The 26413-nt window shown below is 41.8% G+C and overlaps 1 protein-coding gene across 4 annotated transcripts in view; it reads right to left on the reverse strand.

Annotated features, from left to right (window-relative positions):
* Window positions 1-26413, reverse strand: part of LOC138742690 (profilin-2-like) — a 54199-nt gene that overhangs the window by 13908 nt on the left and 13878 nt on the right. For 3 of the 4 annotated variants that reach the window (XM_069897427.1, XM_069897430.1, XM_069897429.1), the window contains exon 2: window positions 7106-7298. In XM_069897427.1, the coding sequence (XP_069753528.1) occupies window positions 7106-7298 (193 nt within the window). Of the gene's footprint in view, window positions 1-7105; window positions 7299-12456; window positions 12542-26413 lie in introns of those variants that run through there. The other variant, XM_069897426.1, reaches the window with a different exon arrangement.

Below are 26413 nucleotides of genomic sequence, written 5' to 3' on the forward strand. Positions count from 1 at the left end.
AAATTTCAGATTGAGAAGACTTTCAATCAATATTAGAGGTTTTATAGGCCATAGAATAAAAAGATTTATGAAATACAACATTTTAAAACAAAAGTGTTACAGCATGACTAATGAAAGCAGGATTTGGACAAGCAGAACGAAATTCAACCTTGTACTTTTTTAAGTCCGACCTCTCCTTTACAGAAAATGGCGAAAATTCTATTGCAGAACAGTTCATCCTAGTAGAAGCATCAATAGAGCATTGAGCAAGAACTATACAAAACATACACAGGACAGTACAGCACAGGAACAGGCTCAATACTGTGCTGAATAAGATGCCCAATTTAAACAAACTGTTGCTTGCACACTATATCTTTCTATTCCCTGCATGTTCATGCAAACTAGAAGCCTCTTCAATACTACTATTCTACCAGTGGAACAGAGAGCCCGTGTCAGGCGCCTTCCACCATGTTAAAAAGAACCGCTTTAAACAAGCCCCTCTTCTCCCCCCCCCCTCCCCCCCCCCCCCCCAATCCTACCCTAAACAAATGTCTTCTAGTATATAAAACTTTTATCCTGGGAGAAAGATTCTGACCATCTATCCCATCAATGCTTTAAAATTTTAAAACTCTTTTTCAGGTTTCCGCTCAGACTCCAACATTGCAGAGAAAAACAGCACTTTCCATAGCTCATGCACTTTAACTCAGAGAGTAACTGGTTATTCTTTTTTAATTCAGTAAAACCTCGGTGTCAGGAATTCAAGCAATCACCAGCCTCGTGCAACCAGCAAAAAAAATTAAAGAAAATAAATTTCAAAATTAAAATAAGAATAGCATATATTTCACCATACAAGTCAGCCTTTAGATAAGCCTGGTCCCCATTTTCAGCCTCATTTTCATGGCGGGTCAACCACCAAAAGATCTCAATGACTGAGCTGTTGTGCGTTGCCTGAGGGTGGCTGTTATCCTGGAGTCTCCAGCCAAACAACAAAAGTATGAAGCAAGTTAAGTTGCAAGGAGGTATCCCTGGGGTTAGGACTGTGCTACCTTCTACTCGTGATGTCATTAAAAAAAGGTCTTTCTAATAAACTGGTAGCATGAACATTTGTGGTAGGTTGGGATTTTTTGGTGTTTGATAGAACTGGCCAAGAAATGCCACAAGGACATAGGAGGTGCAAGTAACTCCCCGACTTGTGACCTATGTGACTTACGTCCTCCTGCATATTCAACCAAAACTTAAAACTTGCGCGATTTCAGAGAAAATTAGGCCTATCTATGGAAAATAACACCTCTCACGAGAGCTGGCCTTGGTGGGCGCCATGTTGAGATATTCCACCACATTTTAACTCCTTGTGTCCCTTTTTTTCCCCAATTCTGTTGCTCAATATTTTGAGGGTCAGACAGATTTTAGAGGCCAGTAGAGTCCGCAAGATGCTCAGGGTCCGCAGCAACAGAGAAAATGAGATGGATTCAGAAACAGAGAATGGAAAGAAATCTATAGTTTTACTCCAGTATCACCAGCCAGCTGCATCTCGTTGTGGGACACAGGGCAATTCCAACAAAAATCCATTCCAAGATAGGATTGCTCACCCACAATGGAACACGGACGTATGGCAGGGACATTTTAAGAAAAGCAATGTTCAACAAGAGGCTTCCTTCTATGGGCAGAGTTGGAACATCACTTCACAGAATGGGTACGTGAAGAGAGGCAAGATTTATACAGTCACGAGAATTAAAATCAGAGCATGTGCACTCAAGTGTGTAAAGTCGTACCCAGAAGACAGTCAAGGTTTTAAAGGCACAGTAGGATGAACCATTTCATGAACAGGAAAAATCTTGTATAATGCCAAAAAACAAAAATTGCTCAGACTACCAAAAGATCTTGATCATAAAGTTATCAGTTTTCACCAGTTATTATACATAACCGCGATAACACCAGCTTGCATTGGCAAATATTGGAAACATGGACAAAACCTCTGAATTTTCTACATGATAGACAATAAAACAGTGGAAGGTAAAGGTGCAAAAATTGTGCAAGTACAGGCCATGACAGGACCAGGTTTACAGTAGTGTTATCGTGTATGGCTAATGGGACAAAGTTAAAACCCATGGTAATCTTCAAGCGCAAACTTAAACCTAAAATAAAATTCCCAGCAGGTATTTCAGTACATTTTCATGAAAAAGGATGGATGGATGAAAATGCTGTAGAACTATAGAAGTGTGGAACAGGCAGCATACACAAGGAACAGAGTTTGTTGGTCTGGGATATGTTTTGTAGCCTCTTGACTGTGAACATTAAAAGTAGATTAGCACTAAATAATACATCACTGTTAACACAGATGATTTGACATCTATATTGCAACCTCTAGATGTCTGCTTGAATAAGCCATTCAAAGTCCGCGTGTGTCATGAATGGAATACTTGAATGTTGAGTGCAAAAAAAATCCTTTACAGAAGGCGGGGCAATGCGCGCTGCATCATTTAATATGCTGTGAGAATGTGCTCGAAGAATGGGATGATGTGAATGTTGAAACTAATATTTTTAGAAAGTGAGGCATCTCTCATGCAATGGATGGCACAGAGGATGATTTATTGTGGGACACTGACGACAAAGCGGAAGCTGGCTCATCAGATACGGTTTAAACTCATCATATGGTTCCCAATCTGCAAGACTCAGGATGTGCCTGCCAAGGTCTTTGACTCAGATCGTGATTTTAAAGGATTTTTAAAAAAATTTCAATAAAAAGTTCTTTCTAATATACTGGTAGCAAGAAATTTGTTGTAGTTTTTTTGGTGTTTCAAGGGTCACCTTGTACGCTGAATCGGGTCAGGCAGTTTTTTGAGCTGATTGTAAGGTCTCGTATTAATATCTGGTGTATAAGTCGACCCCCCCCCGCATTTTTGAAGGTTTCAAGACAACTTATATGCCGAAATATATGGTAATAAGAATTTTAAATTGAAAATGTTCTCTGAGGTGACATCTAAACCTTTGGTGAAAATGAAAGCAAATACCAGTATTCAACCAGCAGAGGGCCTTGGTCGTGCTTTGCTTATGGCAGCTGTTTGAACAAAGTTGTATGAAATACCAATAGTTGTCATCCAGGATGAAGAACTGGATAATGCTGCTCATGGGGTGACTCTCTTAAAGTATCTCCTTATCCCTGCTTAGTAAGAGCCACCTTGGTTCAAACTATTAATGAGAAACATAACCTATATTTTATAGTGGCAAAGTGATCAGAAAAGGTGTGTTAATAATTCAAGCTGGATTAATTTCAATTTATATACATTTTGCAGAAACATTACATTCAAAATGGAAAAAAAGTACGGTGACAGAATTTCTCATATTACTCACTGGTCTGAAATATTCTACACAAGATTACCAAGTACATCAAGAAAAAGACAGCTGGAACTGCTGGTCAACGTCAAGGCTTCATTTCCAGTGAAGTTATTCTCGAGAGTGCATGGCATTGGATGCCTACTGTAGATCTTCAGATAAGTCGTGTCCTCATTTTCATGGCTTTATCATATATCGGTGTACAAGTCGACCCTCCCCCCCCCCCACCAAATCGTGATGACTGACCTGTTGGGCGTTGCCTGAGGGTGTTTGTTATCCTGGAGCCTCCAGCCAAATGACAAAAGTATGAAGCATGGGTTTTAAGTTAAAGTATAGTATTGTTTTTCAATAAAAAGTTCTTTCTAATATATTGGTAGCACGAAAATTTGTTGTAGATTGGGATTTTTTTCGGTGTTTCAAGGGTCAACTTAAATACCCAATCGTGTTGGGCAGTTTTTTTTTAAACTGAATTTAAGGTCTAATTTTTTGTGGTATGTTGACCCTCCGCCCCCTATTTTTGAGTTCTTTTTGAGGGCTTCAAGATTCCATTTGTATGTAGAAATATACAGTAATCACTTTTGATAACACTGAAATAAATATTGTCCCACCCAATGCAATGAGGAAAAAAACATTGGAGGTAAGCTCCTTTTTGGTGTGACTCTACTGAGATTCAAAACGCTTAGTTGAAACTACTTCTGAAGTAGGATTTACGGCTAAAAAGGTAGGGTGAGGGGGTGCAGTACAAATTCATTCCATCCACTTAGACAAGGATTGTGCATTATAGAAAGACTGAGAAAGAATGGCTCACCTGAATGAATCTCACTGAGACAAAAATAAATTAAGGACCAACAAGCGAAAAGGTTCCCTTTCCATGGAGAATCTACAACTAGGAAGCAAACATTCATCTGTTCTGGCTAGATGAGACATTTCTTTGTGAAAATTAGTTAACAACCAAAAAAATGATAAGCAATCAACACCAGATTCCTCACATTTTAATAATGCAGAACACAATGGGACCAACTAGTGATGAAAATGAAGTATCAACCTGCAGTTACAAAAGGACAACACATCAGCTAAAATCTTGAAACCAAGTCAAAGCTCCAAAGCCCTCATTACGTTCCTTGTACATCCTCCATGACTTAACGCAATTATCCAAACTATTTTTAAAATTCCTCAACTTTAAGGGCCTGCTGCTTAAATGATTTTCACCACAGGTTTGTGTATTCAAATCACCTCTTATTCCATCAAGAAATTACTATTTCCAAGACAAGTCAGCAAATTAGGAGAAATATCACAATGGCTATAATGAAGATCTGCATCCCATAATATTCAAGCTTCCAAGTAAACTGTACATTCACAACATCAGCATTTAGGAGATAATCTGGTAAATATTCTATTCATAAAAGTAACACGTCTAAATCAAACTGACTTCCAAATCGTAGACAGCCAATCTATATAAACCAAGTCCACACCAATCTAAACCTTTCCTCCCCCCACCCCCCCACCTCAGCCCATGGCTGTTTTTTTTTACATCCAATTTCCATATCCAAGTCTTTTAAAGGTTGCTATTGTACCAGCCTCTACTACCACGTCCAGAAGTGCATTCCAGTACCCACAATCCTGTATTTTTTAAAAATACTACCTCCAACATCTCCCCATAACATCTTCCACTCACCTCAAGCAAATGTTTTCTGGTATTGCCCATTGCCACTCTGGGTAAAAGGTGCTGGCTGCCCACCCTATCTATGCCACGCATAATCTAATACACCTCTAAGTTGCATCTCATCCTTCTTCACTCCAAAGAGAAAAGCCCTCGCTTGCTCAACTTTTCCTCAAAAGGCACTATTTCTAATCCAGGCAACATCTCCTCTATCTCCAACATCCTTCATATAATCAGGTGACCAGAATGGAACACAATGCAATGGGACAGACAAACACGTGTGGTCTAAGCAGAGTTTTATAGAGCTGCAACATTACCTCATGGCTTTTGCACTCAATCCTCCAACTAAGGTCATTGTAACATCTGCCTTAACTATCTACTTGCACAGCAGCCTTGAAGGATCTAGTGGACAGACCCTAAAATCCCCTGTTCATCCACACTAAAAATCCTGCCATTCACCATTACTCTGCCTTCAAATTCGATGTTCCAAAGTGCATCACATCACACTTTTCCAGATTGAACTCCATCTGGCCCTTCTCTAATTCTGCACCCTGTCTATATCCTGCAGTAACCTACTACAACCTTCTACACCATCCACAATTTCCAACCTTATCATCCGCAAATTTATTGACTCACCCCACTCTTAAAGTCATTTATATATACACAAAGCAGGATCCCAGAACAAACCCCTATAAATTCACCAACCTCCAGGCAGAATATGCTCCTTCTCCCACCACCCTCTACCTTTTGTACACAACCAATTCAGAATCTATTCAGTCCAATTTCCATAGATCTCGTGACTTTCCAAAGGGAACCTTTTCAAACGCTTTACACCCCATCCATTGCTCTACCTTCAATTTCTTTTGTGTCCCCCCCCCCCCACTTGAAAAAATGCAAGTAGCTTCGTGAAGCACGACCTCCCTCACAAAGCCATCCCTAATAAGATTAGGCCTAATAAATGCTTGTAAATATTAACTGCAATAATTCTCTCCAATAGTTTACCCTCTACTGACACTAATTCAATGCAAATAACCTGCTTGCTAAGCTGCAGACACTGCATTCAGGACTTGCTTTAAATGACAAACTACCTCAATTTCAGACTTCAATTCCTCAAAGTATGTTCTTCCTTCCAACAGAAGATGAAAAGGACTGACTGTGTACTCCACATCTTTGTGGACAATTAAAAAAAAAAATAGTCCATGATAGCATGCAAAACATGATCGATCAGCAGTTTTGGTTTAGTTTTAAGAAGCCAAACTAGGCCGAAATTTTTATTAACAGTGGAATTAGAAAGTTTTCTCTCGTACTTTATATCACTATTCTTTTACATAAATTAAAAAATAGCAGCACTGCCGCAGACCTGGGAGTGCAGGAGATGGGGACACAGCACTGCTCTGAGGGGTTCGATCATCTTGTTCTAATACTGGTGGCTTTGTTAAAGAAACTGACAGTGCTTGCAAGTAAATTCCTACAACCATGCCCAACACAGGAGTGCCTGTGCTTGGCAGCAGCCAAGAAGGCAGCAAAACAGTTGCAGTGCACTAGAAATTGGGAGAACAATCTCATTAAGAAGACGACCCGATAGGGAAGTTGACCACTGCAGTGAACCCGCAAGGGAATCAGCAGTTGAGAGACACAAACAGGATGAGGGCGACTTGCAGCCAGGGGACCAACATGGACTGAAAACTGGCTCATGGAAACCAGGTACCAAAGCCAGAATTCGAGAGGTGCTGACAACAAGAAGGTCTCTCGAATGGCCTTTGGCACTGAAGGCTTCCTGCTCGTGTTGGCGGTTTGGACCTGGAGCATGGCTTACCAATTGATTGAACAGGTGTCTGTGCAACTGCAGAGGTTGAAGGAGCGCTGGAGGTGAACCCATGGTTCAGAGGACTTTTTGCTTCTCTTTCTCTCTTAGGTAAACAGCACCAAGCAACACTAATGGCTAATGTCTGCCTTTTGGCAGGGAGAAGGCAATTACACGTTCTGCACCATTACGTGACAGTAAACAAATCTTGAATATTAATCACATTCGACATCATCCAAAAGAAAGTTTAAAAATCATTAATCTAAATCCCTTGAGGTTCAGTATTCAACCACAGGACGATCCAAATTTATCAGATCTGCACCACTTACTTTTGCCAGCTCTGCCTACAGAAACATTGTACGTTGGTTCTCCAGTTTGGCTCTTTGTCCTGATGTCCATTGTGCTGTCACCATCAACAAACAGGCCATCTCTGATAACAGAGCATTTCCTTCCTCCCAGGATCAAGCCATTAGTGAAGAAACTCTGACGATCCTTTCCAACCAACACATCTATTTCTGGAGGCTGTTGAAGAAAAATTTAAGTGTTAATAATATATAATGCTGTGTGAATATTTTTTTAATCAAATTACAACAGGCAACTGTAAAATGCAATAATCTTCAAGTATAATGCACATGTCAAGCTATTTGGTTAAACTTCTTTAAGCCATGAATTATACAAAAATCAAGTTTCTTGGTTTTTAAACCTTATTTTCTTTTGGGGGGGGGGGGAGAAAGAGGCAGGCAGTCAGCCATAGGGCAGAACAAGAGGGAAACAGCTACAAAATATAATTTTTCTTAACAAGATGTGGTCCAGGATATATAGAATAGGAAGACCTCAATTTGTAAATAACTCCCTAGAATATGGCTCAAAAGGATAGCTTGGGAAAACCTTTTGGATCAGCTGGATTTTTTAGATGGATACAATCAATTTAATTTCAAACTTCAGGTATTAAGCAAAAATAAACATTTTTATGGAAAGGCCTAAAGTTAATTTTAACATTTAGAAATTGTAATAAGCAAGACCCACTGTCCCAAAAGGTAAAGTTCCAATCATGACCCCCTCAGAGATCTGTTAAGAACCCTAATAACCAACCATGAGTAACAAAAACATGCTACAAGAAATCCATTCTTCAAGAAGGTAATCCTTCACTGACAATTAAATCGTTAACATAAAAAAATTGCAATTATTCCTCATTCTTCTATGTCAGCTATGCCCTTCAAAATGCTCTCCAGGCATAACCAAAAATTTGGAAAAACTGGAATATTTTACAAGTTAATTTACAAAACATAATGGACACAACTGCAACTCAAAGTTGTCCTTTCCAGGTACTTGGGCAACAGAGATAGAGTTGTTGCCTCAATGCCACAATTCTAATTTAATCCTGACTTCTAAAACTGCAATGTTAGCACATTGTACCTGTGACTGCATAGAATTCCCTCCATACTCAAAGGATATGTAGATTGGTTGGTTTATTGGACACTAAATTGAGCTAGTATACAAATGAGTTGATGAGAGGAGAATAAAAAGACAAGTGTAAATGGATGCTTGATAATCAGCTCAGACAATGAAAAATCTTACTTTTGCAGTTTGGAGCCATTTGAATCCAGGTCCAATATTTGTAATACAAATTACAAAGGACCACTACTTTCCAAAATACCATGCATCTAAATCCATGTCAGATACAGAATTGCATTTATGAAGCAGGTCACCACTTGGTTAACCAAGCAGTCATCTTCTCAACATATTTTGGCCTTTCCATTGAGTCATCCCTCAGACTCCCCAATGAAGGAACACTGATTACAGTAAAAAAAAAACCCAGTGTCCAGCACCTTTGGTGATTGGTAGATGCCAGAGAAGTGAATTTTCTGGTTGCTTGAGATTGCATGTTGCATGATTGGTGAACACACAATCTCAAGCAACCAGAACAATGAGACGTGCCAATTTTAAACACATTCTTTTTTATTTGCCAGTTGCTTGAATTCCTGATGACAGGGGGTTTACTGTATTTTAAGTGCTCATGGTCTACCATACATTACTAACATCTGAAGTTCCACAAATCTTTAGAAATGCACAATCTGGTCATGGTTTCTTTGTCCATTCTTCCCCACTTCTGAAGTGAGATCACCAAAATAAATATGGTCTTCAAAAGGAAAAACAGATCCATCCTGGACAAAAGATTAACTAACTCGAATGTAAATTATTCAGCAACATGAACATGTTTCTAATTATCTATCATTCTCAATGTTGAATAAACACTGCATATCAGCTAACTATAATGTTTATAAAAAATTAATTCACGCACCAGAATATTTGATTAGCTCTACACTTTAGAATGCTTCCTTCTGAGCAAACATTTTGAAGATGTAATAAATCGGGATCCTAGTAAAAGTAATATTCAAATCAAAAGCTAGTACAACGGTCAATTGCCAACACTGCACTCATAGTAATTGCATAAAGGCACATCTTCAATATTCATTGGATATAGCGTTCTCAGGTACTTACACAAATGCAGTGATATAAAATTTTATCCTTCCCAAAGCTGGCTAGAAAGAGACAGACAGATCCATTTTTGATGGGACAAAACTCAACATGAAATATCACACCTCAAAAAGATAGAGAGGCCATGGTTAATAGCTTATCCAAAAGATGGGAACTACAAATATGAAACACCATTTTTGTATTACAAATATTGGACCTGGATTCAAATGGCTCCAAACTGAGCTAAACTGCAAAAGTAAGATTTTTCATACAATTTGACAAATGTTGTCTCCAAGACATCCCTTCAGTCTGTCAAAGTGATTAGATAACCGTTCAAATATTAATAAGCTTGAATTAAGCTTTGTGGAACAAAATCAACTCTGATCTGGTGTAGAAGCATCTCCACTTGCCTAAATCCACCTCAAATTGATTCTTCGCACATGTAAATTGCAAAAGCCATCCCTTAGCTTCAATGTTTTATTTGCTGAAACACGCAATTTGACATCTTAGATGCCAAGTCTGTAATGACCAAGAACCCTTTGCTTTCAGAAAGACCCAAGCAAACTGCCAAAAACCAGAACATTTTCAATCAGGAACATAGAGATGCACTGCAAATAAACCAATCTTCTCAGCATCTACCAGTTGATTTAAACATTTCCAAAACATTTTGCTTCTTCAATTGCTCCGCAGCATTTGATATTCATACTGTATAACTTTGATAAATGCATAAGCCACTTTCAGGTGGTCACAATACCCGACTATAAAGCAGCCTATTGTACACCGATGCGGCTGTTGGGTGGCCACCTGAAAAGTGGAGAACCCGGCCAGGAGGTATACCTACCTAACCCTTCTCCTGGAGGTATAATATCCAGCTCCAAGAATCCCCCGTTGCACCTGAAAGCAGCTATACAGACTTCTCAATGGTTTTTGGGCTCAAGAATTTTGCATATTTTTCCTTCAAATACAGTGCTCATGTATAATTATTAGCAAATACCATTTCAAAAGTAGTTTTTGCTATATATTCATTATATTACATGCAACCAACCTGCAAAGGACATGTTAAAAAATTTATGACCCTATCTCCATTCAGAAATTCACGTTCAATATTTCTCTCAATGGAAAGGAGACTTGGCAATTTAACAATTTTCTTTTGCATGATCGCTCAATGACATACTATGGTGTGGCTGCGGTTACGGTACATAATCAGATCAGCTCAAAATTCAGGTTGTGGATGTACATACTTGCATTCTTAGATAAACCAACAACTGCCACATGAAGTGTGCCATACCAAATGTCTACTCCACTTCAAACATGGAAAATACAGTAACTTCAACATTAGATGGACACAAAAAAAGGATTACAAGGTGAAAGCAAACACCTGTCATGACTGCAAAATATTAACATTCATTTTTAATTTTAAAATGCCCATCAAACTACACATTAGCCAAAATGGACTTCAAATTTTGTAATTCTCTAAATTAAATACTGAATTAGGTAGTACAAGCAAATAATGTTACAACTATTTCAATAGACAAGTTGGCAAGAAAAGAAAGTATACCTTGATAAACAAATTCACACACTAAGTGAACTGGCAGTATCATATTGCCTTCCCATTCTGATAACATTATCAACATTTCCATGCAACATTTCGATGGTGCAGACTTGGGTATCTTTTTTAGGGCTATGCACCCTCTTCAGTGGCCAAAAAACGAAGCAGAATTTTGAGAAGGGGCATTCTCCTCACATCTTCATCAATAATGAAAGGTAAGTAGTTTTGTCATTAATCAAGACCTGGTTGACATCCAATGGAAGGCAACAGTTGAAGCCCTTCATCAGTAATAAAAAAAAAGGGCAGAAGGCTGAATAAAAGAGGGGGAAGAGGGGGAGCACCACAGGTTGACATGTGATATCTGAATTAGGTGAGGGGGAAGAAATAGTAAAAAGCTAGGAGGTAATAGGAGGAAGATGGCTATGGAAGAGTTTGATGAGAACAGAAAGAACTCAGCAGGTTGAACGACAATGGAGGGAAAAGGAATCAGATCAGAATACAGAGATAGCCAGTATAAAGGGGACAATGTGGGAGAGGTTAAACAGGGGCCAGTTGGCTATTAATCAGGGAGGTGTGAAGGATGACATATAAATGGGATGGAGTTGAGAGAAAAGCAGTTAATTTCAAGACAGAGGGAAAGAGAAGCAATAAAGAATGGGGTCAGATAGAGCAAGATGAGTTAAAACAGGGTGAAGATGGCTAAGAGGATGGTAAGTGGAAACAAAAACTACAAGTGAAGGGCATATGGTTGGTGTAGTGGTTAGCACAACAGAACGATCGGGATTCAAATACCGCACTGTAAGTTTGAATGTTTTCCCTGTGTTTGCATGAGTTTTCCTCAGGGGCTCCAGTTTCCTTCCATTATTCAAAACATACTACATGTTATTATGCTGCATGCCTATATTTAAATTTAAATACAGGTTGTATCTCATGAATCCACCGAACCACGAAAAATGCCAGAAAACAGAAATTGACCCCCCCCCCCCATGTAAACATATTAAAGCTTGAAACAGAATACTGTGGGGAGGTAAACCGGAGTTCCGAGTACTGCGATGTTTGTAAAAAGTTTGTACTAACAGCGGCAATTAAAGCTTTACAGCGCAAGGGATTGGGACTGGGGTTTGAATCACACGCTGTAAGGATTTTGTACTAATGGTGGCAGATTCAAATGTGCTGGGACCATGGGAACTACTGGACCACAGAGCACCAGAAAGAAGTACAACCTTATACTAGAATTTGATATGGTGATTATAATGAAAACTAGGAGGAGAAAAGTGAAAGACAGCTTGGACCAAATGAAACCCCCTTTAGTTCTATATAATTCAGTACAAGTCGAGCCGTGAAACCCTAAAAAATCTCTCATAAATGGTAGGTGGACTTATACACTAGATACACGTTTTGAAAACTTAAATTCAGCTCAAAAACTGCCCCATGCCAATTCGGTATATGTCGACCCTTGGAAAACCAATTCAGCATCTAAGTCGACCCTTAAAAAACAAAACCATGACAACAGATATGCATTGAATTTTTTTTATTGGGTTAGAACCTTTCATAATCACCACTGATTGAAAACAACACATTTAGAACCCTTCAAAGTCACTATTGATGTCGTCGTCTGAAGCAAAGATCACACAAGCACATCCATATACTCACTGTTTGAACAGTCATCATACAGGTCCCAGGCTGTATTTGATGAGGCAGCTTCACCTTCATCATGTGTCCCATCCATAATAAATCATCTTCCGTGCCATCAATTGCACTAGACAAACTGCACTTTTTAAACAATTTTATCACAGTCTCTCTTGAACTTTGTCCCATGTCTTGAACATGAAATCACATAATACGTGATGCACGTGATGCACCACGCATTGCTCCGCCTTTTGTAAATAACTTTTCTGCACTCAACATCCATGTATTCCATTCCTCGCGCACATGGACCTTGAATAGCTTGTTCAAGCAAATAGAGAGGTTGCAATATAGACATCAAACCACCCGGGATAACCGCCAAATATTATTTAGTGCTAAACTACTTTTATGTTCTCAGTTAAGTGGCTACAAAACATATCCCAGACCAACAAACTCCGTTCCTTGCATAAACCACCAAGCCACCTGTTCCACACATTTTCTATCCATAGTTTTAGAATACTTTCAGCCATCCTTTTTCATGAAAATATACAAAAATACCTTCAGGAAATTTTATTTTAGGTTTAAATTTGTATTTGAAGATTACCACGGGTTTTAACTTTGTCCCATCAGCCATGGACGATAAACCCCCAAGGTAAACTTGGTCCTTTCATGGCCCGTACTTCAGGTTTGCAGTTTTAACACTGTTCTATTGCCCAACATGTCAAAATTCATGGGGGTTTTGTCCATGTTTCCAATATTTACCAATGAAAACTTGTGTTTCTGCTGGTTCCATTTGATAAACTGGTGAAAACTTGCAACTTTATGATCAAGATCTTTTGGTAGTTTCTGACCAATTTTTGTTTTTGTTGTAATACCAGATTTTTCCTGTTCATGAAAGCCTATTGTAGCTTCAAAATCTTTACTGAGTTCTGGGACAACTTTGCTCACTGCAGTGCAAATATTCTTATTTTATTTCGGATGACTATGTAGCAATCTTGCCTCTGTTCACGTACCCACGCTGAAACATGATTTTCCAGCTCTCGCCAACAAGTGATTCCTCTTCTCATAGCGCATTGCTATTTTGGTACAGTACAACTGCGATTATCCAAAATCCACAGTTATCTGAAATAAATCAGGAATCCTCATTTATCTGAAATTTTTCAGAGCCAAACTGACCAAGAACCTCAGGGTCCTGGCAACAGCTGCAGCAGACCTTGTGCTCCCGGGCAGGAGTGGGACCCTCAGGCTTCTAGCACAAGCGGGGCCTTGGTGGGGAGATGTCAGTGATCAGTGCGACCAGCTTTTTTTTTGGTGAGAATTAAATATTATTTTATCACTTAAAAAGCCTTACCTTGTTGTTTCTTCTTATTAAAACACTGTTACAAGTGATTTACTTTTGTGACTGGGCTATTTTTTAAAAATGACCAATTCTCCAAAAAACTGTTTATCCGAATAGGCCCGATCCCGACCATTTTCATTAACTGGAGTTGTACTGTCTTTTTCTTAAGTCTCTTCTTTCTTCCTCCGATCTCTTCCCAACTTCTCATAGACATTAAATTTTCTTGTAGCAGCAGTTGTTGGTTTTCTTGGCCATTCTTATCATTTTGAATTTAAAACTCACTTGATACTTTCAATGTTTCAATGGAGCCTCTATAATAGCAATCACCTCCAGCCAACACCCAGCAGCTCAATCATCCCGATTGTTGGAGATTGACTTGTACACTGGTCAGCACCCAGTATCTCAGGCATTGCAATTTTGGAGGGGGGGGGGGGTCGACTTATACGCCAGATATACCATTAAACAGGTTGGGGGTGGGGTCGACTTATACGCCAGATATACCATTAAACAGGTTGGGGGTGGGGGGTAACATAGGTCATTCAATTTATTCACCAAAATATACAGTAATTACAAATCGGAATGAAATAGAAATCTGAGTTTTTGCACCCTTTTCCACCTGCATTCATCCACCACCTGTAAGCCTGTGCTCCTCTCTCTGCCCCTTCTTATTTGGGCATTTGCCTGATCGCTGGCATTCTTCATGCCCTAAACATCAGCTGCATAATGTATATTTATGGCTGCCGCATGATCTGCTGAGTTCCTCCAGCACTCGTGTATTGTTGTAGTTTTTGGGGATATTATTGAAAATACTTGAGTCAAAAAGTTTTATTGAAAATAAAATGTTCCAACAAGTGGTTTGCATCTGAACTGGAAGGGGACTAATATCCTTGTGGGCAGGTTTGCTAGTGCTGCTCCAGTGGGTTTAAACTCGATTTGTAGGGGGAGGGGAACCAGAGGGCCAGAGCAAATAGAGAAGTGGAGGAGGGAAAAGATTATGTTAAAGTTGCATGCACCGTTAGAAGTCAAAAGGTGGAAATGTCAGGTGCATCTACTTCAATGCAAGGGAGTATTGTAGGAACGGCAGACAAACTTAAAGCGTGGATTGGCGCGTAGAATTACGATATTGTCGCCATTAGTGGAACTTGGTTTGTAGGAGGGGCAGGACTGGTAGCTCAATGTTCCACACTTCCATTGATTTAGATGAGATAGAACATGGGGGCATTCTCGTCAGGGAACATATCACAGGTGTGCTCAGGCAAGACAGACCAGAGGGCTCATCCACTATATGTGGATGGAGCTGAGGAATGGGAAAGGGATGACAACACTCACACAGTTATATTATAGACTGCCCAATAGTCAACGAGAATTGGAGGGGCAAATCTGTAGACACCTAGCAGACAGCTGCAGGAAACACAAGGCTGTGATAGAGATTTAATTTTCCACATATTGACTGGGACTCCCATACTGTAAAAGGGCTGGATGGCTTGGAGTTTGTCAAAGGTGTTCAGAAAATTTTTCTAAATCAATACAGAGATACCAACTAGAGTGCAACACTGGATTTCCTATTAGGGAACGTGAGCAGACAGGTGACAGATGTTTAGGGGACAATTTTGGATCCAGTGATCATAATGCCATTAGTTTCAAATTAATTATGGAGAAGGGTAGGTCTGGGCCTTGAGTTGAGATTCTGAATTCTTGAGTTAGGCCAATTATATGGATAAAAGGCAAAGTTAACAGGCACAGGGAATCTTGGTTTTTGAGAGATATTGGGGATTTGGTCCGGAAGGTGTATAGCAGGTATAGGCAACAAGGAGCAAATGGGGTACTTTAGAAGTACCCAAAAAAATATGCATGAATTCAAGGAAGAAATCAGGAAGGGTAAGACATGGTTGCTTTGGAAGACACTGTAAAGTAAAATCCTAAGAGCAAAAGAATAGTAAGGGATAAAATTGGCCTACTTGAGGATCAGATTGGTTGGCTTTGTATGGAGCCATAAGAGATGGGGGGAGATATTAAATGATTTTTTTTTTTGCATCAGTATTTACTCAGGAAACTGGCACAGAGTCTAAAGATGTAAGGAAAACAAACAGTGAGGTAATGGAACCTATAAAGAGAAGGTGCCTGCTAACTTAAAGCAAATAGGGATGCATAAATCCCAAGTGCCTGACAAGATATTCCCTCAGACCTTAAGGGAGGCTAGTATAGAAATTGCAGGGGCTCTGGCAGAAATAATTATAATGTCATAGATGTGGTGCAAGAGGATTGGAGGGTAGCTCTTCCATTATTTAAAAAAAAAGGCCTCAGAAGTAACCCAGGAAATTACAGGCTGGTGAGCCTGACATTAGTAGTAGGTAAATTATTGGAAAGTGTTCTAAGAGATAGGATGTACAAGTATTTAGATAGTTTGGGACTGATTAGGGATAGTCAACATGGCTTTGCATGTGGTAGACTCTGTTTAAAAAATCTTAAAAGGTTACCAGTCAAGTTGATGAAGCAAAGGCTGTGAATGTCATCTATATGGACTTTAGTTAGGCCGTTGACGAAGACCAACATGGAAGGTTAGAGAGGGAGGCTCAGATGCTCGGTATTCACGGTGAGTTAGTAAACTGGTGGCTGCACGGAAGAAGCCAGAGAGATGACTGCTTCTCAGACTGGAGGTCTACAACTAGTGGCATGCCTCAGGGATCAGTGATGGGACCATTGTTGTTTGTCATCTATATCAATGATCTGGATAATATAGTATAATGGATCAGCAAGTTTGCAGATGAGACAAAGACAGGACGCATTATTGACAGCGAAAAAGGTTTTCAAATCTTGCAGAGGATCTGGACCAGATGGGAAAAAAAATGGGCTGATAAATGGCATATGGAATTTAATGCAAACAAGTGTGAGGTGTTGCATTTTGCAAAGACAAACCAAGAAAGGGCACATACGATAAATGGCAAGGAACTGTAGAGTGAGGTAGAACAGAGTGATCCGAGAATACACAGATACACAATTCCCTGAAATGGTATCACAGGTCAATAGCATTGTAAAGAGTGCTTTTGGCATATTGCCCTTCATAAATCAAAGTATTGAGTATAGGAGTTGGGATATTATAGTAAAGTTGTAAAAGACTTTGGTGAGGCCAAATTTTGAGTATTGTGTCTAGTTTTGGTCACCTAACTACAGGAGAGATATCATTAAGATGGAAATAATGAAGAGTAGATTTAGTAGGGTGCTGTTGGAAATTCAGGAACCAAGTTACAGGGAAAGATTAAAGAGGTTAGGACTTCATTCCTTGGAGCACTGAAGGGAGATTTGATAAAGGTCTACAAAATTATGAGGGAGATGGGGAGAGTAAATGTAGATAGGCTTTTCCCACTGAGGGTAAGTGAAATACAAACCAGAGGACATGGATTAAGGGTGAAAAGGGAAAAGTTTAGAGAAATACAAGGGGGAGCTTCTTCACACAGACAATAATGAGAGGGTGAAATGAGCTGCCAGTTGAAGTAGTGAATGCAGGAACAATTTTAAACATTTAAGAATTTCAACAGGTATATGGATAGGAGAGGTACAGAGGGCTATGGACTGGATCCATATCAGTGGGACTACAGAAAAATGGATCAGTACAGACTAGAAGATCGAAGGGCCTGTTTCTGTACAGATTGTTCAATGGCCCCTTCATAATTCTGTATAGCTGTATCAGAATCTCTCCATCCCACCCCCAATATTCTCTACTCTGAGGAAACCAAGTTCAGCCTATTCAATGTCGCCTTAAATGAAACCTTCCATTGCAGGCAGCTTCCCAATCATTTCTGCAGCATCATTTCCAGTGCAAGTGCATCCTATTTGTAGTGTGGTGACCAGGACCACAAATAATATTCCAACTGGGCCACAACAAAATATTTCCACCAAAACCTGCCTACACTTTTATTCTATGCTCAGTGTTTCTCAACTTTTTCTCTTAACACAGACTCTGACATTACCCTGGACCACCTATATATAACAAGCCCAGGACTACCTTTTGGGGTGGTGCTAGAGAAGTAGAGATTTTTATTTGGTGGGAAAAGTGAAATAATTTTTGTGATCAAATTTACAACCTTCTTACATTATTTATCAGTAATATGTCTTTGTCAAGTCAGCCAAGACCATCTAAAACAAACTTATAGACCACCACTAATCTGAGCTGAAGAAATAGCGCTGTAGCTAATGAAGGCAGGTATCCTATATGCCTTTGTGACCATCTTATCTACCTGTGGTGCAGCTTCAGGGATTTGTACACCAGGGGCCTTGGGCCTGACCATTCATGATAAACGTGTTCTTCCCATATTTAGCCCAGCTACCCACCCCCCACAAAAAACATTGCGAGCTAGTAAACAGAAGAACGCAAGAAAGAGGAGCAGGAGTAGGGTATCTGGGTCAAGCCTACTCAGCCATTCAGTAAGATCATGGCTGATCTGATGAAATGCTCATCTCCATCTACCTGCCTTTTCCCCATATCCTTGAATTCCCCTATGTAAAAATCCATCCAATCTTGTCTTGCGTATACTTACTGAGGTAATCTCCACTCCTTCAAAAGACAGCGAGTTCTACAGATTCACCACCCTCTAGAAAAAGCAGTTTGCCTTCCTCTCCATCCTAAATTTACTACCCTCCTGAATGTTGAGGCTTTTCATACCGCCAACCCTCCTAGGAAGAGGGTAAATTTACCAGGCATGCTGCACTTGGGGAGCATTAATTTACCTGGTTCATCGGGTACCTGGGATTTTAAGGGGGAGGGGGGGGGTCCCACCTCCAGCAGTGATGTATTGATGGCTAGACGTGCTGTGACATACAACTGTGTAGTTAGTTGGCAGGGCCACCAAGGCTGTCAGAGTGTGACCAGCCATGCAGCGAAATATATCTGCCAGACTGACGCAAGCCAGCACTAATGGTACCTGGTATATCAAGTAGACCATTCACACCGCCACAGAGTGATTAACAAGTGAACTCGGGCCAGGCCCCCACCAAGAGTCAGAGCCCGGTTAATTATTACTCACCCTGCCCGGTTGGGATGTTTTACACCACCAGATTACTCACCATGGACCCGCAAAATTGGACGGTTCAACCCACGTACTTGGCGGTGTGAAAGGGAGTAGTTCTGGTCTCCCCCACCAATGAAAACAACTTACCTACTTCCATCTTATCTATGCCTTTCATAATTTTATTTTTCGACAAAATCTCCTCTCATTCTCAAATTTCAGCAAGTGCAGTTCCAGAAAACTCAATCTCTCCTCATAGGCGAATCCCCTCATGTCTGGGATCAACCTGGTGACCCAACTCTACCCTGTCTCCAAAGCCAGTGCATCCTTCCTCAAGTAAGGAAGCTGGAACTGCATACAGTAATCCAGATGCAATCTCACCGGTGCCTTGCACAGTTGCAGCATAACCTCCCCGCTCATAAATTCAATCCCTCTAGCCATGAAAGCCAACATTCCATTTGCCTTCTTGATAACTTGCTGCACCTGCAAACCAACCTTTTCTGATTCATGCACAAGCACTCTCGAGTCCTTCTGCGCAGCCATTTAAATAATACTGCTCTTCCATTTTTCCTTCCAAAATGAATAACCTCATATTTACCAACATTGTACTCCATCTGCCAGACCTTTTCCCATTCACTTAGCTTACATACATCTCTCCGGACTCTCCGTATCTGCCAAGTTATTGTGTTCAATTTAGAGTCATCAACAAGCTTGCATGGTTTTTTAAAATATAAATACGCACATCTGCTGCATTCCATAAAATTGTTCTCAAAATTCCAGAACGCAATTGGTGTAAAGGTCATAGAGGTAAAATATTGTTCTGATATTTTTCTTCCTAGACCCCTAGAGAATTTCACAGAACGCCTGCAGTCTAAACACAACTGCAGGGATTCGGCAGCAACGGGCTAATGGGACATTATTGATGATGCGTGACGCTGTATGTCATATGTCACAGTAGACATCAACAGAAAATACCCAGGTATTTCGCGAAAAGGGGCAGTGAGATCCAAATTTTTTGCGTTTTTGGTCGTTCCAGTGTGAACGGCCACTCTGGAAGATAGGTGTAATAATTGCCGACAGAAATAACCCTCAGTTATGTGTCAGAAACATATTAGATACACTACACTCTGACCCTTCTCCCAGATACTTTGTGTATATCGTGACCAGTTAGTTGCAGGCTCAGCACCAATCCCTGCTACACACCACTCACCACCTATTGCCAACCACAAAAACATCCCTCTATCCCAACTCTCTGCTTTCTATTGATTAAGTAATTTTTTACCCATGCTAATACATCACACCCAACTCTACGCATGTTTAACTTCTGTCCCAGTCTTTTATGCAGCACCTTATTGAATGCTTTCTGGAAATCCAGGTAAACAGCGTCCATCTGCTCCCCTCTAACTACTGCACTTGTTACATCCTCAAATGGAATATAGGAGTTGGGAAGTGATGTTGAGATTGTATAAGGCGTTGGTGCGGCCTAATTTAGAGTTCTGTGTGCAGTTCTGGTCGCCTAATTATAGGAAGGATATAAACAGAGTGGAGAGAGTACAGAGAAGATTTACCAGAATATTACCTGGGTTTAAGCATCTAGAGTACAGGGAGAGATTGGGCAGATTAGGTCTTTATTCTTTGGAGCGTAGAAGGTTGAGAGGGGATTTGATAGAGGTATTTAAGATTATGAAAGGGATAGACAGAGTGGATGTGGATAGACTATTTCCGTTAAGAGTAGGAGAGATTGAAACAAGAGGACATGAGTTAAGAGTTAAGGGGCAGAGGTTTAGAGGTAACATGAGGGGGAACTTCTTTACTCAGAGAGTGGTAGCGGTGTGGAACGAGCTTCCGGGAGAAATAGTGGCGGCAGAGTCAATTTTATTATTTAAGAAAAAGCTGGACAGGTATATGGATGAGAAGAAGGTGGAGGGTTATGGTCATTGTGCAGTTAGGTGGGACTAGAGAGGAGTGTTTGGTTCGGTGCGGACTAGAAGGGCCTAATGGCCTGTTTCTGTGCTGTAATTGTTGTTATGTTAAAACACTCCAGTAAACTTGTCAAACAGGACCTGCCTTTCCTAAATCCACATTGCATCTGCCTGATAGATCCATTTCGCTCCAGATGCCTTGCTATTTTTTTTCCTTGATGATAGCTTCAAGCATTTTCCCCAATTACAGGTGTTAAACTAACTGGTCTTTGGTTCCCGGTCTTTTGCCTACATCCTTTTATGAATAGTGCCGTGACATTCGCCATCTTCCAATCGACTGGGAGCTGCCCAGAGACCAGAGAATTATTATCAAAGCCTCGATTATACCTTCTGCCATTTCTTTCAGTACTCTGGGATGCATTCCATCAGGATCTAGGGACTTATCTATCTTTAGACCCTCAAATTTTCTGAATGCTACCTCTTTAGTGATAGCTATTGCATCCAGGTCCTCATCTCCATCATGTGTGTCTTTGGCATGTTTGATGTGTCCTCCACAGTGAAGATTGACAAAATAGAAATTCAAATCCTCAGCCATTTCTTTGTTAAGCAATATCAATTCCTTCTGCTCATCTTCTAAAGGACTAATTTACACTTTAACTACCCTTTTGCACTTTATATTATTATAAAAACTCTTACTGTCAAGTCATACTATAGACTTTAATAGGTTATTACTAATATAGTACTGTACTTCGATGAAATACATTCAGAGTGTGTAGGCATCACTGAATCCAACCATCTCAATTGCAAAGGACAGAGCTGAGTGGCTCTGAACCACTGCAGTTTATAGATGGCATTCTCAGTGGTGGAAGCATTTTAAGAGATAGCTTAGCAAAAACAAAAAGGATATGGATGAAATTCCAAGTCAAGCTGGTACAGAACCCAAAGGTGATGGTGCTTTTGCCAACTGCTGCATTGTTGTTAGCTGATGGGAGAGGTTTGCTGCAGAAGTACCTTTGGCAAAGGCATACAGAGCCACAGTGTAACCATGGTGCACTAGTGGAACTGTGTTATGTCGATTTATCCAGCTTCAACTACAACTTAGAACTTGTGGATTAGAAACACTTTGGATATATTATAAAGACAGGAGTAAAACACGAAAGTCTGCACATGTTGTGATTAAGTAAAAACAATGCTGGTAACCCATCAGGTCAAACAGAGTACTTTAAATTTTTTTTTTAAAAAGTAAATTTAGACATATAACAAGCCATTTCGGCCTACCCATGCTGCCCAATTACACCCAATCAACCTACAACCCCCGCTATGTTTTGAACAGTGGGAGGTGAGACAAAATTGTTAATATTAATCTTTAGTTATGGAGTACACCTGTATATATTTTTAGTCGAGTAATTTTGTTGGTTTGGACACAGGGTCACACAATTACACTCAAAGAAACCATTTGGAAGGCCAAAAGACTGCTTAGTCATTGTTCTGCTGGAAGCCTAAAAAGTCATTCAAAACTGCAGTCATAAAAGTCTTGACTGTTCTCCATTGAAAACTCAAAATAATAGGTGTTTGCTCAGAAATATCCTGCTTATACACAAAGCCATTCTGCTGGCCGGTAAATGGACTACTGGACAATTCTGAGTCAGATCCACTCAAACTTTTGGAAGAGATGAAGCCACAAGTTTTTAGCATGTGAATGTGAAGTACCCTTGAAATAAACTTCAAAGACAGGAATGATGTCACATCATGTGGTAGACACTCTAAGACAGAATGCAAATTTGAATGTAAAGGAACTAATTTCAAGCTGAAGCCAGAAAACACCTGGCCATCCTGTAGGTAAGACAGGATTGAAACGCAATACCAAAAGGCTGCTTGTGTTCTCCTTATGATGGGGAGGAAGGACACCGAAAGGCTGCTTGTGTTCTCCTTATGAAGAGGAGGAGGAGGGACACAAAAAGTGGTGTTGAAGAAAATAGCCACTTCCGACTGTCTCTTTTTGTCTCCGTTCAAATGGTCATTTTTGATTAAGTAAAACTAATGCATCTGAAACAACCATTTTTCAATTGTTACTTCATTCAACCCTTGCCTGGGTTTGTGAAATCATCATGGAAGAAAAACAACCACTGTAACCTCTATGCAAGAGGGGGAAAATCATTCCTATGTGGAAAGAATTCTCTGAAAACAATGCTCCCAGAAATTCATGAGCCTTGAGAAGTCGGATGCCTCACACCTACTCTATAATTGCTTTTGAACAGCAATTAATGACTGAGTTTCAAAACAAAAGCTTTCTGAGACTGAAGTTTAAAATCATCTCTTCAGAATTAACCTGAAACAGTAATGGTTCTGGTTTTGCAACACACATTTGTGCATAGTGGGGTTAAGTAAATTTAGAGTTATGTTATACTATTAATAGTTATTAATAAAAATTATTGTTTTGAAGATACCATTGTACATGGTGAATTTTCCATTCCTGCGGGTTTAGTTCCTAACCAGAACCCCCAGAAAAAAAACCCATGATGACATGGGGAAAACGTACAAATTCTCCCACTGACAGTGCAAGATTCAAATCCCAGTCCTAATTGTTGGTGTTGTAATCGTGTCGTGCTGACCGCTAAACCAATTGTGCCACCCAAAGATAAAGATTATAGCAAAGATAAAGATACACAACCAATAGCTTAAGCCCTTCATCAAGGTATGAGCAAAATGTAGACAGGCAACTGAATAAAATGGTGAGGGGAAAGGGGAGGGGCAGAGGCCCACAGGCAAGAGGTAATAGGTGGATAATGGAGAGAGAGCTTGAGAAAATTTGGCAGGGGTGGGGGGGAAATGGAAAGTAGAGCTGGAAGAAAGGAGCCCAAGGAATAGGAAATAGGAAAGAGAGGGAAAATAGGAAGTCATCTAGCAGAAACCAGAGAAGGCGATATTAATGTTAAAACCCAACACCCAACCCCAACCAACCAATTTTCCCCTGCAGCCGCTGCAACCGTGTCTGCCTGTCCCGCATCGGACTTGTCAGCCACAAACGAGCCTGCAGCTGACGTGGACTTTTACCCCCTGCATAAATCTTCGTCCGCAAAGCCAAGCCAAAGACCAGATAGAATATTAGGTGTTGCTCCTCCAATTAACAGTGGCCTTTCATGGATAGACATGTTGGCACAGGAGTGGACCACAGAAATGAAATGGTTGGCCACTGGAAGATCTCAGTCATTGATGGAGTCAAAGCCAAAGTGCTCAGCGAAGTGATCTCCCAGTCTGCAGTCTGACGTAGAGAAGTCCAAAACAGGAGCACCATTAGATGACTCTCACAGATTCACAATGGAAGTGTTGCTTAACTTGGAAGGACTGTTTGGGGCCTTCCTGAGCTCACAGGGGAAGAGGCCAAAGAGGCAATTAGTGGGAAAGGATAAGTGGATGAGGGTGTCACGGAGGGAGCAGTTCCTACAGAAGGCAGAGAGGGGAAGATGTGTCTGATGGTGTAATCATGTTGTAGGTGACAAATTGCTGAAGATTATGTGTTGAATGTGTAGGGTGGTGGGATGGTAAATGAGGACAAGGGGCATCCTGTTCTTGTTGCATCTTGGAGCAGAGGGGACCAGGGGTATGTGCAGAAAATGGAGGAAATACAGATGAGGGCTGAGTTGCTTGTGGTAAAGGGGAAGCCATTTTTTTTGAAGAAGAAGGAGGGCATCTCAGACGATCTAGAATGGAAGACCTCAGCTTGGGACCATATGAGACAGAGATAGAAGAATTGAGAGAAAGGAACAGAATTCTTTCAAGGGACAAGGTGTGTAGTTGAGGTAGTTGTGGGAGTGGATAGGTTTGTAGATATTTCAAAATAAGGTTATCCTAATTGAAAAAAGCAATTTTTTTTAAGACATACATTAGATGGAATATTATGCTAATAGGCAGGGCATTGTAATCTGAGCAGTTTGCTCTAGACCAGTGATTTTCAAACTACCCCTCTAAACTCACATTCCATCTAAGCAATCCCTATGCCATATTAATAAGGGATTGCTTAAGGTGGGATGTGAGTGGGAAGGGAAGGTTGAGAACTACTGCTCTAGACCCAATTATTTTGAAATATTTTGCTTGAGAAAAATTGTCATTGCCCATTTCCTTTGGAGTTATGAAACCAGGTACAAAACAAGTTAATTCGGTACGATTAAAGCAGTTGTTTTCAACCTCTTTCTTTCTACTCACAAGCTCTAAGCCCTCAACATCGGGGGGTGGGGTGGGCAAGGGGGCGACTCGGGCGGGCGAGACGCCGGCAGCGCGACTCGGGCGGGCGAGACGCCGGCAGCGCGACTCGGGCGGGCGAGACGCCGGCAGCGCGACTCGGGCGGGCGAGACGCCGGCAGCGCGACTCGGGCGGGCGAGACGCCGGCAGCGCGACTCGGGCGGGCGAGACGCCGGCAGCGCGACTCGGGCGGGCGAGACGCCGGCAGCGCGACTCGGGCGGGCGAGACGCCGGCAGCGCGACTCGGGCGGGCGAGACGCCGGCAGCGCGACTCGGGCGGGCGAGACGCCGGCAGCGCGACTCGGGCGGGCGAGACGCCGGCAGCGCGACTCGGGCGGGCGAGACGCCGGCAGCGCGACTCGGGCGGGCGAGACGCCGGCAGCGCGACTCGGGCGGGCGAGACGCCGGCAGCGCGACTCGGGCGGGCGAGACGCCGGCAGCGCGACTCGGGCGGGCGAGACGCCGGCAGCGCGACTCGGGCGGGCGAGACGCCGGCAGCGCGACTCGGGCGGGCGAGACGCCGGCAGCGCGACTCGGGCGGGCGAGACGCCGGCAGCGCGACTCGGGCGGGCGAGACGCCGGCAGCGCGACTCGGGCGGGCGAGACGCCGGCAGCGCGACTCGGGCGGGCGAGACGCCGGCAGCGCGACTCGGGCGGGCGAGACGCCGGCAGCGCGACTCGGGCGGGCGAGACGCCGGCAGCGCGACTCGGGCGGGCGAGACGCCGGCAGCGCGACTCGGGCGGGCGAGACGCCGGCAGCGCGACTCGGGCGGGCGAGACGCCGGCAGCGCGACTCGGGCGGGCGAGACGCCGGCAGCGCGACTCGGGCGGGCGAGACGCCGGCAGCGCGACTCGGGCGGGCGAGACGCCGGCAGCGCGACTCGGGCGGGCGAGACGCCGGCAGCGCGACTCGGGCGGGCGAGACGCCGGCAGCGCGACTCGGGCGGGCGAGACGCCGGCAGCGCGACTCGGGCGGGCGAGACGCCGGCAGCGCGACTGGAAGGGGGTGGGGGTAGATATGGCAGTACAATTCGGGTGGGCTTTCCAAAATCCAGAAAAATCCAAAATTCGGAACACACTGTCCCCCAAGGGTTCCGGATAAAGGATCGTGTACCTGTATAGTAGAAACCCCATTATCTGGCACCCACTATGGGGATCACGGATGTTCGATAAGCGAATATCCATTTGACTGAAACTCACTTTTCTAATGCCAAATACACCTGCATTGAGAACCCATTATTTAAAAGACAGAGTGTAGACTTTTGAGTTTTTTTTTAATAAATTTCAGAATATAAATATAATATTGCATCAGATACATGTTGATAATACCCCAACAACCCCTTCCCCCACCATCCCAAGATGAAGAAAATACAAAATATTGGAACAGAAAGAAAAAGAGAAAGTTAAGAATATAAAGTCTTTAATTATGTAAAATACACTTTAATCAGGTAATTCCTGTAACTTACAAAATTTAAATTTG

This window comes from Narcine bancroftii, chromosome 9, assembly GCF_036971445.1.
Source record: "Narcine bancroftii isolate sNarBan1 chromosome 9, sNarBan1.hap1, whole genome shotgun sequence".
Lineage (NCBI taxonomy): Eukaryota > Metazoa > Chordata > Chondrichthyes > Torpediniformes > Narcinidae > Narcine > Narcine bancroftii.